General features: G+C 38.3%; 1 protein-coding gene across 2 annotated transcripts in view; it reads left to right on the forward strand.

Annotated features, from left to right (window-relative positions):
- The window catches only part of LOC123709576 (integrin alpha-PS1), a 36,102-nt gene extending 23,725 nt beyond the window's left edge, over positions 1-12,377 (forward strand). The window contains exons 2-17 of one of the 2 annotated variants that reach the window (XM_045660993.1): positions 4,191-4,318; positions 4,876-4,899; positions 6,135-6,252; positions 6,326-6,439; positions 6,987-7,198; positions 7,328-7,553; positions 7,651-8,047; positions 8,138-8,518; positions 8,590-8,785; positions 8,864-9,015; positions 9,786-10,033; positions 10,110-10,212; positions 10,318-10,453; positions 10,622-10,896; positions 10,962-11,186; positions 11,267-12,377. In XM_045660993.1, coding sequence (XP_045516949.1) covers positions 4,191-4,318; positions 4,876-4,899; positions 6,135-6,252; positions 6,326-6,439; positions 6,987-7,198; positions 7,328-7,553; positions 7,651-8,047; positions 8,138-8,518; positions 8,590-8,785; positions 8,864-9,015; positions 9,786-10,033; positions 10,110-10,212; positions 10,318-10,453; positions 10,622-10,896; positions 10,962-11,186; positions 11,267-11,503 — 3,172 coding nt within the window. In that variant the 3' untranslated portion in view covers positions 11,504-12,377. The remainder of the gene's footprint in view (positions 1-4,190; positions 4,319-4,875; positions 4,900-6,134; positions 6,253-6,325; positions 6,440-6,986; positions 7,199-7,327; positions 7,554-7,650; positions 8,048-8,137; positions 8,519-8,589; positions 8,786-8,863; positions 9,016-9,785; positions 10,034-10,109; positions 10,213-10,317; positions 10,454-10,621; positions 10,897-10,961; positions 11,187-11,266) is intronic. The other variant, XM_045660994.1, reaches the window with a different exon arrangement.
- The last annotated feature ends 3,184 nt before the right edge of the window (positions 12,378-15,561 follow it).

A 15,561-nucleotide genomic window follows, 5' to 3' on the forward strand; every position in this document is an offset into this window, starting at 1 on the left:
TCTTTTATTGTAAAGAGTTAACCGTGTTATCTGGTTATAGGTACACTAAGTAAGGAAAAAAATTGCTTAATAATAAGACTCCTTCAAATTTGCAATCGATTGAATTCAGGTTGTTTTAGATTAACCACGCCATATGACGTATATAATAGTAGCTTGTGTTATGATCAAGAGGTCGTATTGTAAAAATCTATGTGTATCTAGGCAGTGCAAGCTAAACAGCAGATTACTGTACATGTAGTTGGTATATAAATAGAAATATCCTGTATGTAAAGAAAGCGAGTTGTCTAATATAAATATGTTAGCGGGTGGCAGTGCAACTTGGTCGAGTCACGAGCAGCAGCAATCTCGCTAATGTGAGATCGCGCCAGATAACTTGGCCAGTGTGCTTTACTGTTATAGTACCATGTACCATGAAATCAAAAAATTCTGCTCTTTAAGATTAAATAAAATTATACGACGACAACGCCTTCTATCTGTCTCTCTATTCAAATTTTACATCACAAGATGAGGAGTAACAAATAAAAAGCTTCCTTGCATTGTGATAAGTTATTGGTGGAAGCATTTTTCCGTAGGACAGTGCTCCGAGTGAGTATGAAGTATCCCAGTGACAAGTCACGACTCAGCGTTTGCTTAAAGTAATTATGAGTTAATTGAGAGGTTCCATGCCCAAGTCGTTTGTTGAACAGGGAAAGTCATGCTTTATGATTAGAAAGCCTTAGAATTTGACGCGTCATTGAATATAACCTACTTGTAATCCGTTTCAAATGGTTTAGTAAAACTTATGTGCCACACGCAAATATGTGCTTATGAATATACAAATGTTAATTGTACCTATCTAAAATAATACAACAATTCTGTTAGACCTGACTGAAATGTAAATTTAAAGGTAAATCGCTGTCTTTTTACACATAAAATAAGGATGACGCCACCATACATAATATGTTATATACTTATAAAATTAAAAAAAAATATGTTTATTATGGAACATAAGATGCAAGTATTACTTATTCCACGTCATTACATTTAAATAGGTAGACATCCCACTACTCATCGGCAAAGAAGACAGAGGATGTAGAGATGATGAGGCCGAGAAAAAAGGCGGCGTAAAAACTCTCGGTACTCTTAAAATAGCAAATCATCAAACAACACCTATTTTAAAATCGCAAATTAATTAGAAGTAGCCTGTCTAGCACTTGTTCTAGTAAACCTTTTTACACAGCTTTTCTTTAAGACATTTCTTAAATTGATTAAAAGGCAGAGATAAAAGAGCCTCTAGAGTTGTTTTAAAGAAGTGTATCCCTTTATCCCTATACCCCAAAAAGGAATTACTAACTTAATAGACTAGTACGGGGAAATCGCAGCCTACGTAAGTTCTATTGTAGTAAACTTATGACTATTTTTGTTAACATACATAATATTTTCTTAAATAAATTGCGAGGGAAAGGTAAGTTATATTAGTAATATTCATTTCCTTGAATTTATCTCTCAAAGATTCCCTACATTTTAAATTATAGATTGCACGAATAGCCCTCTTCTGCAGGATGAAAATAGTTTCGACATCAGCAGCATGACCCCACAATAATAAGCCATAAGTCATTAAGCTGTGAACTAAAATAAACAAGTCTAGCTGTATCGAGATCAGTTAGTGAGCGAATCTTTTTATCCGCGAAAGCTGCAGAACTAAGTCTCTTCGCCAATCCGTTAATATGAATATAAAAATAATTAGGTTCATGCTCCCAACTAATATGTTTTAACTTATTAAAATCTGAAAGGTCGATATTAATGTTGAAATTAAAGTTAACACAATAAAATCTCAAGAATAATTGTGCTTAATTCGAGAAATGTATTTTACTATTCATAAGTCTACGATTATATAAATTGATGATTGGAAATTCCAATCGATGCACCACACACGTAGGTCGATCCATTGTGCACCAAGGTATGCCAAATGAAAATTCTCTTCCCAAATTATAATGCAATACAAGTTTAATTAAATGTTTAAGGCTAACAGAGGCATCTTCATTACCGACTTGCTGTGCAACATTTAAAATTAATTAATTAAAATGCAAATTCTTCTATACTACTTGTGTGTTACGTTTTAGTGCCTAACTAAAATAAGTGTGACTCCTACAGTAGACTGTCCAAATTGAGATGTTAAGAGCTTTCATTATCGAATATAGAATTTTCTGTTAACAATAACTCAATACATTTATTAAATATAATTGTTCGTAAATATTATGTATAAAGCAATTACAGTAGTACTTGTATTTCACTGTAAATATTATTAATATAATTGAAGGTTGTAAATTACGTTCATTCATCTCGTAATATGGCTTGCGGGCAAATATTCTGGAAGTTGTCAGTTCGGTCCTTTAGTGGCCTCGGCTATAAAGTTTGGACAATGGAGTGTTCCGCTGTTTGCGGTGGACCACCGACGGAGTTTGTCATTTGTCACTCTTTATTCAAATAACTTGCGAGTGGCTAGAACATTTTTTTTATAAGTGGACGAACAGCCACCTCTGCTCACATCATATAAAAGTTGTCGCTAATAATGAAATAGATGCCAATTGTGTAACAATGTAGGGGTTGAATGGCATTTTGATGGGAATTTATCGCTAAGTGAGGAACTAGGCGCAGCCAGGGGAACGTGATCCCACGGCAAGTAGGAGCGGTCTTTGACGTGAAACGATGTTTACCTTGCAATACTTAATAGAAAGATCGAGTTCCCTTTCGTTAGTTATACTGTTATTTTTATAGCCTTTTGCTTTATCGGGAATTGTAGGCGCTAAGTGATTATGAGGGCTCACCATGTGGGCACGAAGCACGAATGCTATAATGAACCCTTTGTTTCGTTAATTGGATATGGGGGTTTGCCCATGCTTTCATTTGCAGTTTGGAACTTGACGTCAACGCGGCCCACGTCCCACAAAAGCGATACCCGACATTTGTTTAATCTAAAATTTAGGCCGTTCGCTTTCTCTCGAAAATGTTTATATGGGTGATGTCGCAAGTTAACATCGGCCAAAACAATGAGGGCTTAATTGTATCTCCGTGCTTTTACCTATCCCGAAGGTTCAATGAACCCGTGTGGGTGTTATGCTATTTATTCTCTCCACAAAGATCAAGAACAATAGTGGAATGATAATGTTAATTCGGTGATATCTTTGTGTGCGATTCAGTGAGTATGTCTTTGGTATTACGAGCTCCAGGTGTAGATAGGTATATATATAGGTGGAGTGGTATGGGATGTAGATAAATATTAGACGAGCTTTTTTCATTGACTGGTGTTCTCCATATCCGATTTTTAAATTTTGCCATTAAATACTCTACACTCATATACACATACTACACACATTGTCTGGAATGTGTATATTAATCTTTGCTAGTCTACATTTAGTTGATCACTAGAAGACGTTTAACGGTAAATACTATAAGCGTACATATACAATTTATATTACATAAATGCATGAATCTCGTGGATTGTGGTCCAATGATAGGGTTCTCGGAGCATAACCAATGTTAAATTGAATGCGGGATGATGGAATGGGCAGAGTAATCGATTCGCTGCGTCATGATGGATAGTGTTGTGTTACAAAACGAAACAATCAACGTTGACAATTGGACTTTCTCTTCTAAATAGTTTTGTTGATTTTGTGATTACGGGAAACCTTTAATTGGCGATGTAAATAAGAAAAAAACTAATAATTAAACAAGCGATGTTCGCCGTATTATCCTAAGATAAAGTCGCGAACAGTAGTTAGTACCTATCACAAAATACGTGAACACAATCGACCATTATACCAGGAAATATTTTAAACTATGAAATATACATTTTCAAGAAATCTCTTGGTAATGTTAATGTGACGCCGAACTAGGTAATAAGCATTCTTATTTATCACCTCGTAAACATCCATTTAAAGTGTAACCGAATCCTGTATAATTAATTACTAAATTTAAATCAGCTTAATTAATACGTTTTAAGTTAATTAAATGCGAGTTATACGTAATCACTTGCTTCCAAAGGTTAAAGACACTTTATTATGAAAAAAAAATGATTCAGTAGATATATAATTTTATAAAAATTAAAGATATAGTATGAAAGTAGCTCACTTTTAAGTTTTAAACCTCTGAAGAGTCTTATTGAAATACATTTAAAATAGATTGACTCAATGTGGCTTCTACTGTTTCAGGCTCCTAGTTGGTGCACCTCTGGGCCAGAACCTCCAGCCGAACACGACAAAATCGGGTGCATTATGGAAATGTCGACTATCTACGGCACTACGCGACTGTGAACAAATCGTCACGGATGGAAAACGAAGTGAGTAGGGACTGGTCGTTAATTAGACAAATTATATTGAAATTATTCAGTGTATAAAACCTTAATATCATAAACCCTGTTAGCAGACACCTTGTATGTCATACTTTCCAAAGTATAGTATATATCGGTACACCAAGTATTATGTAGTGTGCCATAGAGGTCACCTAACGTTTCTATAACCATGTTGTAACTTTGTGAACGAGCAGCCAGAAAAATACTAGTAGATTGTATCTATTGTGTAATATACGCCTTATTGTACATGACTTCATTGCCATCTAGGTTATAGGTATTAGTTCACATTTACCTAGTGTAGTTTACGATTACAAATCCAGTAGATAACGTAGACACATTTAGTGAATCTAGTTCACACATTTAGTCACTTTGTAGAATTCGAGCGGCGATAACATAAAGATCATTTTGCATTAGCTGATCTAATCAATCTTATAGAGATTATAATTTCACATATTGTAAGCATTTCCGTGTCCAATGCGAGCAACTGTGAGATGTCGACATATTTTAACTAAATTGTTGTCTTTTGTCGGTGGTGCCCCAAACAGCGAAGTACGGCAAGATAAATACCAGTAAGTGAGCTGTGGTCTCAATCTCCATAAATCCTTGACTAATACCGACTAATCGCTGTTCCATACTACTAATCGTTAATTATCGCTCTGTTGACTTTAAGCGCATGTTAAACTAATTTTCTTAATTTAATTTGCACCTTTACTTGGGCGTTATTTCTTTAGAATATTGAAAATCCGAGAAATAACGCCTAAATTGCATACGATGACTCAGCACTGTAATAGCTTGCAACGCACCCACTACGCTTGCTAGAACACTTAATGTAATGAAAATTGTAGTTATAAATAATGTATTTATTCAAATGTCCAAGTTAAGTAAGAAACTGCTTGGCTATAATGATTTAGCTATTAGTAATTTTAGCAAATACCTAGAAAAAAGTAAAAGGCCAGCTCTCAAATTAAGACGCTAGATCTAATTGCTAAGAGAGAGGGACATAATGACAAAATAACTAAGGAGGTGATTGGTTTAATTACGAATTTAACCCACAAATCAAAGGTCTTGGAATTAAACTGCACTGCAACCAATCGCAAAACCACTTTATTTCTGGTAGAAATCGTCTAACAATTCATAGAACTTCTGGGCCGATTAAACTAATAAGCGTTAATCTTCGAATTAAACATTGGTGTTTTTGGTGAATTAACGAATCGGCCGTTAAAGTATCGTCCGATATTAACAGTAGATCTTGATTAATTAACCTGAGACCACACGATTTGCGTAGACCACGCCGTATCTCCATTAAATTCGTTACAGGTTCCGTTGTCCACTTTACGTCTCGTGGAATGTCAAAAGTGCATGTTTAGTGTTTACTGAAGAGAAATGTTAGTTGATCGCATTCGCACGTTATCTGTGCAACTTGACACAACACTTATTTTGCAAAGGTTTCGTTTTTGCCACAATGTCTATAGCATACACGCCCGGTTGCAATGCTTTGCATTTGCCAAGGTATCTTGGTCTATCATTGGGATACTTAAGCCATCTCTGAAGTGAAAGCAATAAGTTGTACGACGTTATTGCTTTAGCTTCCTTACTCTAAGAATATTCTTTTAATGTGTTCAATTAATATGTTTGGGTTGAATTTTGTTTCCGGCCTCATCAGAGTTGTTTCTAATTAATTCAATTTATATTTTGAATGACTAATCTATCTGAGCTTAAATTTGTTGAAATTAGGTGATGTGCATTATGCTTTACATCCGATCACAATGCTGAAATATTTAATAAGCTCATCACCGTCATATAGCTTTGGACTCCTATCATCTGTCTGGCCCGCATCCCGATGAAATCAAAGACGGTCAGTGGCTGGGAGTGTCGGTTCGCAGTCAAGGCCCTGGCAAGAAAGCTGTAGTTTGTGCACATAGGTATGCATTATATAAATTTTATTTTAACATTTACTTTGTATTGTATTTATTACTAACGAGTGAGTTATTATAGATACATCAGAAAGTCGGGGGAGTCTCAGTTTGGGCAAGGTCTGTGCTACACTCTGGGTAACGACCTTCAATTAGTGGATGTATGGGAGCCGTGTCGAGGTCGATCCGTGCAAAGGTATAATTTAATTCTTGTTATGATATCATTACTTTTTATTACGGAATTGTGCGCGAAGCTGGTTTTACCTTATTGTATATGAAAATAAATTGAGCGTAATTCGTGATGACGACCAAATAATTCGTGATTCAGGAATTAATATTACTATTAATCATGTTAATAACATATCTGCTGTTTGATTAATTCTACTGCTATATAAATCTTCTGCCTTCCCTATCGTATCTGCATATATGGCTAGGTATCCTTGACCATTAGGTCCTCCAAAGAAACAACAATGGTTAAGAAGATTCAGAACAGTCCGGCACTAACTTGTCTAATAATAAACATGTTCGATTGAGGTTTAAACATAAATTAATAAATAGACTCCGTAAGATGTCTTTTTATTTCCTCATATCACACGGTGTCGTACGATTTTAACCCAGATTTCAACAGATTAAGACGGAAAATAAAGGGAGCAGGATTTTTCGATCTTATTAAAAGAAATATCTACCCTAATATATTTAAAACACTTCTGCATAATATAATAAAATATTCTCTAATATTTCAGAGAGCACGAAGAGTTCGGGTTCTGTCAAGTTGGAACCAGTAGTTCCCTGCTGGAAGACGACACTTTGGTTTTGGGCAGTCCCGGTCCGTACACTTGGCGAGGAACCATTTTCACTCAGGACACCAACGATGATCTAATAGAACGAGATCACGTGGTCTATATGGGCCCCGTGGAAGATGGCTACAGTCCCGTTGAAAAATATAGCTATTTAGGTAGGTGCCGTACCAAAACCATTTTACGATGACTTTGTCAATTAAAAGGTTTTCGTTCGATGAGAACGTTAAAAGGTTTAAAAAGTCATCAAGTAGCGACACATTTTACGTACGAATGTAACATTGCAGGAATGTCAGTATCAGGCGCCAGTTTTTTTGGAGACAAGCCATCGTACGCCGCAGGGGCCCCTAGAGCCCACGGCACCGGCCAAGTTGTGGTTTTCAGTAAACGAGTTATTAACGACTGGGCAAGAACTGATGTAGATATTTTAAATTTCACCTTGTTGTTGAACGGAGAACAGTTTGGGTCCAGTTTTGGTTATGAGGTTGCGGCTGCCGACGTCAATGGAGATGGGTACGTAGCGTTATGTACTTTTACGTGAAAGTACATGTACAAATAAGTAAATGTACAAATAAGGAATTGTCACGCATGTTTTTTTTTATTGTTTCAGCCTTCCAGACCTCTTAGTGGGTGCACCTTTTTATTTCTCACGCGACTCCGGCGGTGCCGTTTATCTCTATCTCAATAAAAACCACAATCTGCCTAAAGAATATTCTCTCAAACTAACGGGGAAAGAGGAATCTCAATTCGGAATAGCCATAGCCAACACGGGAGACTTAAACAAAGACGGGTGTGAAGATATAGCGATCGGAAGTCCTTACGAAGGGAACGGCGTCGTCTACATACACATGGGTGATCGGAAGGCTGGACTCAAAATGAAAGCGGATCAAGTGATTAGAGCCGAGTCGTTGCCAATAGTTATGAAGACTTTTGGCTACTCCTTATCCGGTGGAACCGATCTCGATGCTAACGGATATCCCGATCTGTTGGTCGGCGCTTATGAAAATGTATGTAGCTCATTTACCATTGTGTTGTATGAAATATTAGTCTAGCAAATTACAGACAATCATGTTACCTAATTCGTTTCTATTTTGCAGAGTAGCGTGGCGCTAATTCGTACGAAACCGATAATAGATATAAAGACGTCGATCCGACCGTCGAATACAATTATTAACATCGACCCGACGACACAGGGATGTGAAAGAGATCCCAATTCGAACTACACGTGTTTCCATTTCCAAGCATGCTGCATAATCAAATCTCTAGTGAGATCGTCGCACAGCAACATTCACGAACTGAATTACGTAGTGGAAGCGGAAACCTTTCCCGGAGGACGAAAGTATTCCAGGGTGTTCTTCGGTTCAGAGAAATCGAACATCATAAACCAAACTATACATTTGGGAAAAGACGAGGAGCTCTGTCGCGAGCATATCGTGTACCTCAAGAATAACACCAGAGACATACAGACCCCGATCAGAGTGAGTTTTTTAAAACCAGACCTCCTCAAATTGAAGACGAGCATTAATTGATTGCACCTGCACCTTTACAGTTCCAAGTGACGTACAAAATCGTCCACGTCGACCCTCAGTTCTCGAGCGGAGGGCGCCTGCCGGACATAGACGAGTATCCGGTGTTAAACGCCACGGCCACCACGGCCTTCAGCGCAAACTTCTTGAACGACTGCGGCCTCGACGCCGTCTGCGTCAGCGATTTGGTCGTGGAGCCCGTGCTGCGGCTGCCCAAGAGTGAGAATTTGAAGCTAATCTTTCATTTTTAATTTTAACGTAAAACCAACTTCGAAAGTAATATTGATAAATTTGCAGCCGAAGATGGAAAGGCGTACGCGTTGACCCTGGGCCAAGAGGAGGAGATCCACCTCTCCGTGTCCGTGGACAACTTGGCCGAGTCTGCTTACGAAGCGCAACTCTTCGTGCGACATCACGCCAGTCTGCATTACATCGCCGCTAATATCAGTGTAAGATCTCGGACTGGGGTAGACTAAATCTAGTTCCCAATTTAACCCCAAGAAGAAACAAGTCTGCGCGTTTTCCGCTAAAAAAACTCCCTTTGTCGCTACTCCCCTCTTTGAAGGCACTCTCCTTAAAGCCTCAGCTAACATCGGAATACTGAACGTTGATATATCGAATGACGTTCAGTTTCGCGGTCATTTGGAAGGGAAGGCTAAACTACTCTCCAAAAACCTTGGTGTGCTCAGCAAGGCGAGGCGGTACTTCACTCCGGGCCACCGCTTGCAACTCTATAAAGCGCAAATTCTGCCTCACATGGAATACTGTTCTCACCTCTGGGCGGCTGACCTCACCACTTGACCATATTAGACGAAGAGCGATTCGATTGCTATTCGCGCATACTATTGTTCGGTCTAATACCTGCAGCTGAGTTTCATCATCGGACGTCAAGGGAAAAAAAACAAATATCATCCGTATCACCTAGGCGTCCGCGCATCACAATTATGTGGAACCAGCTGCCCACTGAAATATTACCTAACCAAGTCGAATAAGGGTCTTTCAAGAAAAGAGCGTACCAATTCTTGAAAGGCCGGCAACGCACTTGCGAGTCTTGTGGCAATGTCAGTGTCCATGCGCGGCGGTATCACTTAACATCAGATGAGCCTCCTGCCCGTTTGACTCGTATTATATAAAAAAAAGATGTAGCAGAGTTACTCTTTTGGTACCTTTGCGCTCAAAGTGAAACGATGCCCAGATTTATTTTTTTGGTTCTTTCCAGGGCAAGCACATGATTTGCACGAGCGTGAACAAGACGATCGTCTCGTGCCTCCTCGAGAACCCTTTCAAGAAGCAAGCCGAAGGAGCGGCCATCACCATCCGCTTCGACGCCAGAGCCTTGGAGGACAACGAACCCTCCGTGGTATTCTCGATCTGGGCGAACTCCACGTCCAGAGAGCTGCACCCCGGCAAGAGACCGGTTCGCGTCGAGGCGCTGGTTATTAAGAACGCCGAGTTGCTCATTAAAGGGTACGTTGTAAAATTGTTTACAGGTTTGAGATCTCTATCTATTCTGAGCCAAAACATTAAAATGAAACCATTCCAGAGCTGCGCGGCCCGAACAAGTGTTCTACGGAGGCGAAGTGAAGGGAGAATCTGCCATGACGTACTTCGACGACGTCGGCACCAGAGTCATTCATACGTATCAGGTGATTGGCCTTGTTTTGGACTTGTTCCTTCAACTCCTTTTGAGCTCTTAGCCTTATCGCGTCATGAACATATATTATGTTACCTCGATACTTTATTTAATCCAGGTCTTCAACGAAGGCCCGTGGCGCGTGTCCTCTCTGCAGGTGGTGATTTCTTGGCCCCACCAGGTGTCTTCGGAGAACGATCAGGGCAAGTGGCTGCTCTATCCTGAAGACGTGCCCACCGTAGACGGAGAAGGCGGTCAGTTCTTCCAATCTCTTTTTTCAGTTCTTTTATTATCCAACTCTTTCTACTTATAATGCCATGGACAAATATGGCGTTTTCGTCCTTGACCACAATTCCGCTACGTGCTCTGATTACGCTAACAAACATATTCACATGATTTTAATTAGTTAATTCAAATTTCAGATCAAAGCAACGGCGAATGTTTTATTTCGGAAAGTGAAATAAATCCCCTGAAACTGACGACACGCCCCGGCACCTTCGAGCCCTACTTAGAGAATCTAGAAATGGACCCCTTCCTCAGTTCGGGCAAACTGAGCGTGTCTTCCAGCGAAAAAGAGAATAACTCTACGCGCAAGAGAGGAGTGGAGAATAAGATCAGGAGGAGGAGAGACAGCGACATCGTGAAGGCCGAAGCGTACACGGACAAGGATGGCCTCAGGAAGCACGTCGTCAACATGGTACGACTCTTTCGAATATCGACCGACGTTTTCTTACTCGTCCTCACGGCGTCGTTCTCTTACAGAATTGCCAGAAGAAGACCGCCAAATGCATCCAGTTCCAGTGCGTGATCTACCGCTTGGGACGGATGCAGGCCACCACCATCACGGTGAAAGCTCGGCTTTGGAACTCCACGCTCGTGGAGGACTACCCGCGGGTCAGCCACGTCAACGTCGCCTCCGCGGCCTTCATCCACATTCCCGAACATTACAACATCCACCAGAGCGACCACCGCGACGACACCGCCACGGTGAGCTCCCGTCCGTCAGCCGCTTCTCACTCGCGCCGTTCGCTTTAAACGCTTCTAACCCTTGACGGTTACGTCGGCAGGTGGAGACGGTGGCGTATCCGGATCTGAAGATAAGCGAGCCCTCGGAGGTGCCGCTGTGGGTGATAATAGTGTCGATAATCGTGGGTCTCGTCGTGCTGGTGCTGCTCATCATAGCCCTCTGGAAGCTGGGCTTCTTCAAGAGGAGCAGACCGGATCCGACCCTGTCCGGCAACCTGGAGAAGAACAATCACGAGTCTAGTCCCTTCATAGGCCGCGACCGGAACGGCGTTCGATAGCTCCGGAGGTCGGGGCTCGTTTCGGGAGGCCTGAAGGCTTTTTAGTTAATGTCAACGACTGTGATGCTCCGTCGAGGAATTAAAATGTGACGTACGAGAACTAGATTATTGTTACGCCCTTATGAAAGGCGGAACCGTTGTTTTTATTGCATTTTTAGGGTAATTGAGATTTTAAAAGGTTTTCATAAATTGATATTTTTTAAGTAAATATCGTCATTGGAATTGTTCCGAATGGTGCAACCCACCATCTTAAACCGGTGCAAACCAGATACAGGAACGGATTGCTTTAAAAATATTTTTTTATAAAAAAAATGTTGTTGTAAATACTTGCCTTATTATTTATAGATAGGCGAAGGAGTTGATTGATTGACTAGATTTTTGCTAGTCACGTAAAATAGGCGTAAGAGCCGTTGTTATTTTACTTATAAACGTATGTTTAGCGAAAGGAACACTTAAATTTGCTACTTATATTTTTCCAAAACTTAAAATATTACTTTTATATGCCTGTATATATTGAATTATAATTGATATACAAACAATTATGAATGATTTCGCTAGCTTGTCGCGTGTAAATAGTTGTGCGTTTTAGTGAATCCATATATTTTATGCGAATGATGTAAACGACTAGACGTTTCACTGAAACGTTATTGCTTTCATTAAATTATTTTAGCATTAGTTCGTAAGTGTACATAGAACGTAGTATTTATACTTAAATTTTGTACTGAACTCGTTGAGTTATCTTTCGCAAAGACGGTCCTCGTGTACTTATTAATATTAAGCGTCAGGTCTTAAAGTAGCGGTTGTGAATATATTTCGTCAAAATAATGCTTCAACACGACTTACGATTTGTGAAATAAAGAAATGGTGCCATTTATTTTCCCTTTTTTTACTCATTCGAACCGCAAAAGTTGTTGCAAGGAAATAAAACTTCACTTCGAATTCATAATACCTGCCAACGTATACTAGCTACCTAGATAAAAAATACTGAACCGATTTTGATGAAACTTAGACAGTTCCATGATTCAAAACACGATATGAGTTTTAGTTCACGAAAAATACGAGTTTAATATCTGTTAAAAGAACTTTTTTCTTATTATTTCGTTTGTTTGATTTGTTTTAATGATACGTTACCATGAAGAGGGTTTTAAAATCTTTTTAATTAAGATGCAGGTGCTACAAACATAACATTAACATACATTGTTTAACTGTCACAATATTGGTAGCTTAATTTTATCACTCAGTGTGTTCGAAATACATAATTTTATTTTAATAAAATTTGATGAGGATGGTCCATAATATATTAATCGATCGTCACATTTTTTAGTTTTCCACGGGACGCATTTTTATTTCGATACCTTTTTGTTAATTATATCTGTTAATAGTAACGTTCTTAATTTATAATTTTATAGTGAGGCAAGGTATCAGTTTCAGTCTAACCTCTCTTTGTTTCCAAACTTATATAATATCTCCAAATCCTTACGACTGACAATTGTGTGCCATTCTTCATGGTAAGGAAATATCGAAACGAGGTATGTACTCAGGACTTATTATTTTATAATAAGATTGTGTATCGACGGCCACCGAACCGTTCTTTGTGGTACATTGTGCTAGAAATTGTGTTTATTCTTCTTCATTATTTATTATGTAGTGTTACAAACACTAGTTAGAAGTAAAAAGTTTTGGTTATGCATGCTGTACCTCATATTTACTAATTTTAAATATTTAATTTATATTATGGACGTACAGATTGTGAAATGCATTTTAGATTGACGAAAGTCTGCCACTTCTCCACACCCAGATCATTCTTCCATTTTGTATCAGTGATTTCAACGTCATGAACATTAAGCTGTCGAAAGATAGGAATGAGTTTATCTGTTGCCCTGAATATTACATGAGATGTTTTTCAAATATTAATTTGTAACGGATTTAGGTCTTTTAGGTCATTTAGGTCTGATTGAGCTTTACTAACTATAGACTGGATATTTGAAGTAGAGACAATCACGAAATTTAGCCTTTAGAAGCCCAAATAGACCGTGATACTCAAATGTTATCCCATTCTAGGAATATCACATAAATATATGTCATACTGATTACCTCATTTAACCTATTATACCATATAACTTACTAATGTTGGTTAGTACATATATGAAAATACAATTTTTGAAAAATTAAATAGTGTATAAAGTTAGGTTATTTTGTAAGCAATCTACCAAATAGTTACCGTTAGAGGAAAGACAAATTAAAGTCTAGAATTTTACGATTACCTGTATTTCGATACAATGAATATCCTATACTATAGCTAATAACTTAATATATTTGTATATTTACAACTATTCTCATAAAAATATATCTTAGATTAAGTTAAAATCAATTACATGTATGAGGCCATAGCAACCTAGTACTAGGGTACTTAATAGTATTCATTAGTCCGTGCTGCAGTAGATTTCTGTAAAGAATATAGTCATATTAATATTGGTTTTAAACATTGACGGGATTATTGGTGCAACGAGGAACCAGACCATGAAAGGCTACTACCTTCCTAGGAGGTTACTAACCAACAATTTTAATTTTTTGTTAATAGTATGCGTATCATAGTATCACACGTGTGATTGCGTGTGAAATAGTGAAAACGACATTAATACATTAAAAAAACTACAGTTCAAATTAAGACAATTCTCATACTTACTTCTTTTTTAACAGATGACCAGCAAAATGTACATAAAGGTGTATTTTTATGGTCGAAGTCATTATGATTCAAACACGGCCGTTCCATATCACCTGAAAAAGCTAGATCTTTGAAACTTATCTCGTTACTCGTTAATATTTTCCTAAATAATAAAATTATTGAATCTCTACACAAATTCAGTTCGGCATTACTTTTCTTAGATTTAGTATTACAATATAATTGGTTGCTCTTATTGGTGTAGAAATTCTTTGGTATATTGAGCGCAATATCCTGACTAACCTGTATATAATTGATTGTCTAGATGGGTAATGTAGCTACCGGCCAGGCGCAATACCTCGATTTTGCTGAGTTTGCGATCCGGAGGCTCCGTCGGGATGAGCAGACGCAGGGCGTTGAAAGCCATGTTCACGCTGCTTGGGAGTTTACATGGACTATAATTTTTAGTTAGATAATTAAAATCTGCCATAATTTGGCACAAGCGAGATTTGTTATCGTTTTTACTTTAAATAGTGTTTTATGAGTTTTTAATGTTCTTTGTAATTTTGGCAACTGCACTAATAACGTAAACTACTAACTTTTGTGTACGATCTCTTTCTCGCGCGTTGGCTTGACATCGCTGTTTCACAGGTGTGCTTGTCCCATGCTGTACAAATTGTTCCCAACCTTGGCTGTATTGACTCAAATTATCCATAGAGAGTGATGTCGTGTTTAATTTTTACGCGTATGGTTTGATCGGAAACAAAATGAGTACTAAGCGAGTCCTTGGTCGAGTTCGGTCGTTATATGAGTCCAGATGGATATCGTTCATGAAGGAGCCATTTAGGAAGAACAGCGCGCGCCACTGACTTGCCTCTTAACTGATAATTGTATAACCAGATGCCTTCCGATGAGACAGGGCCGGATTTAACATTCGGATGGATTGATGAATTATTAATTTTTAGGTTCAAGGGCGCACACGTGGCACATACAAAGAGAAGTCCCGACTTTGATTACCACTGAAAAATAAATTTTGCTTTGATAGACAGAAAATTCTAATTATATATTTGCCTTAATAAGCACAGGAGTCCAAACGAAATATGGTCGAAGAGTATCATTATTAGCTTTCTATAAACTCACGTCTATACATGTAATATTTAAAAATAAATCGTTAAAGATAAAGATAAATATTATTTTATTTATCTTTAACGATATTAATGCAAATATATCTGTCAAAAATAGCCGTTAGTTCAGATCTGTTGTGGCGAATGGCTGAAATGTCATCAAGGATGTAAAACTCGGAACCCTCTTTGCCACGTCACTATTTGTTTAAGCTAACTACACTCATAAATATTTTTAACGTCTTTGTTGATTAGTTAAATTGCGCGATTGTCTG

This window comes from Pieris brassicae, chromosome 5 (genome assembly GCF_905147105.1).
Source record: "Pieris brassicae chromosome 5, ilPieBrab1.1, whole genome shotgun sequence".
NCBI lineage: Eukaryota > Metazoa > Arthropoda > Insecta > Lepidoptera > Pieridae > Pieris > Pieris brassicae.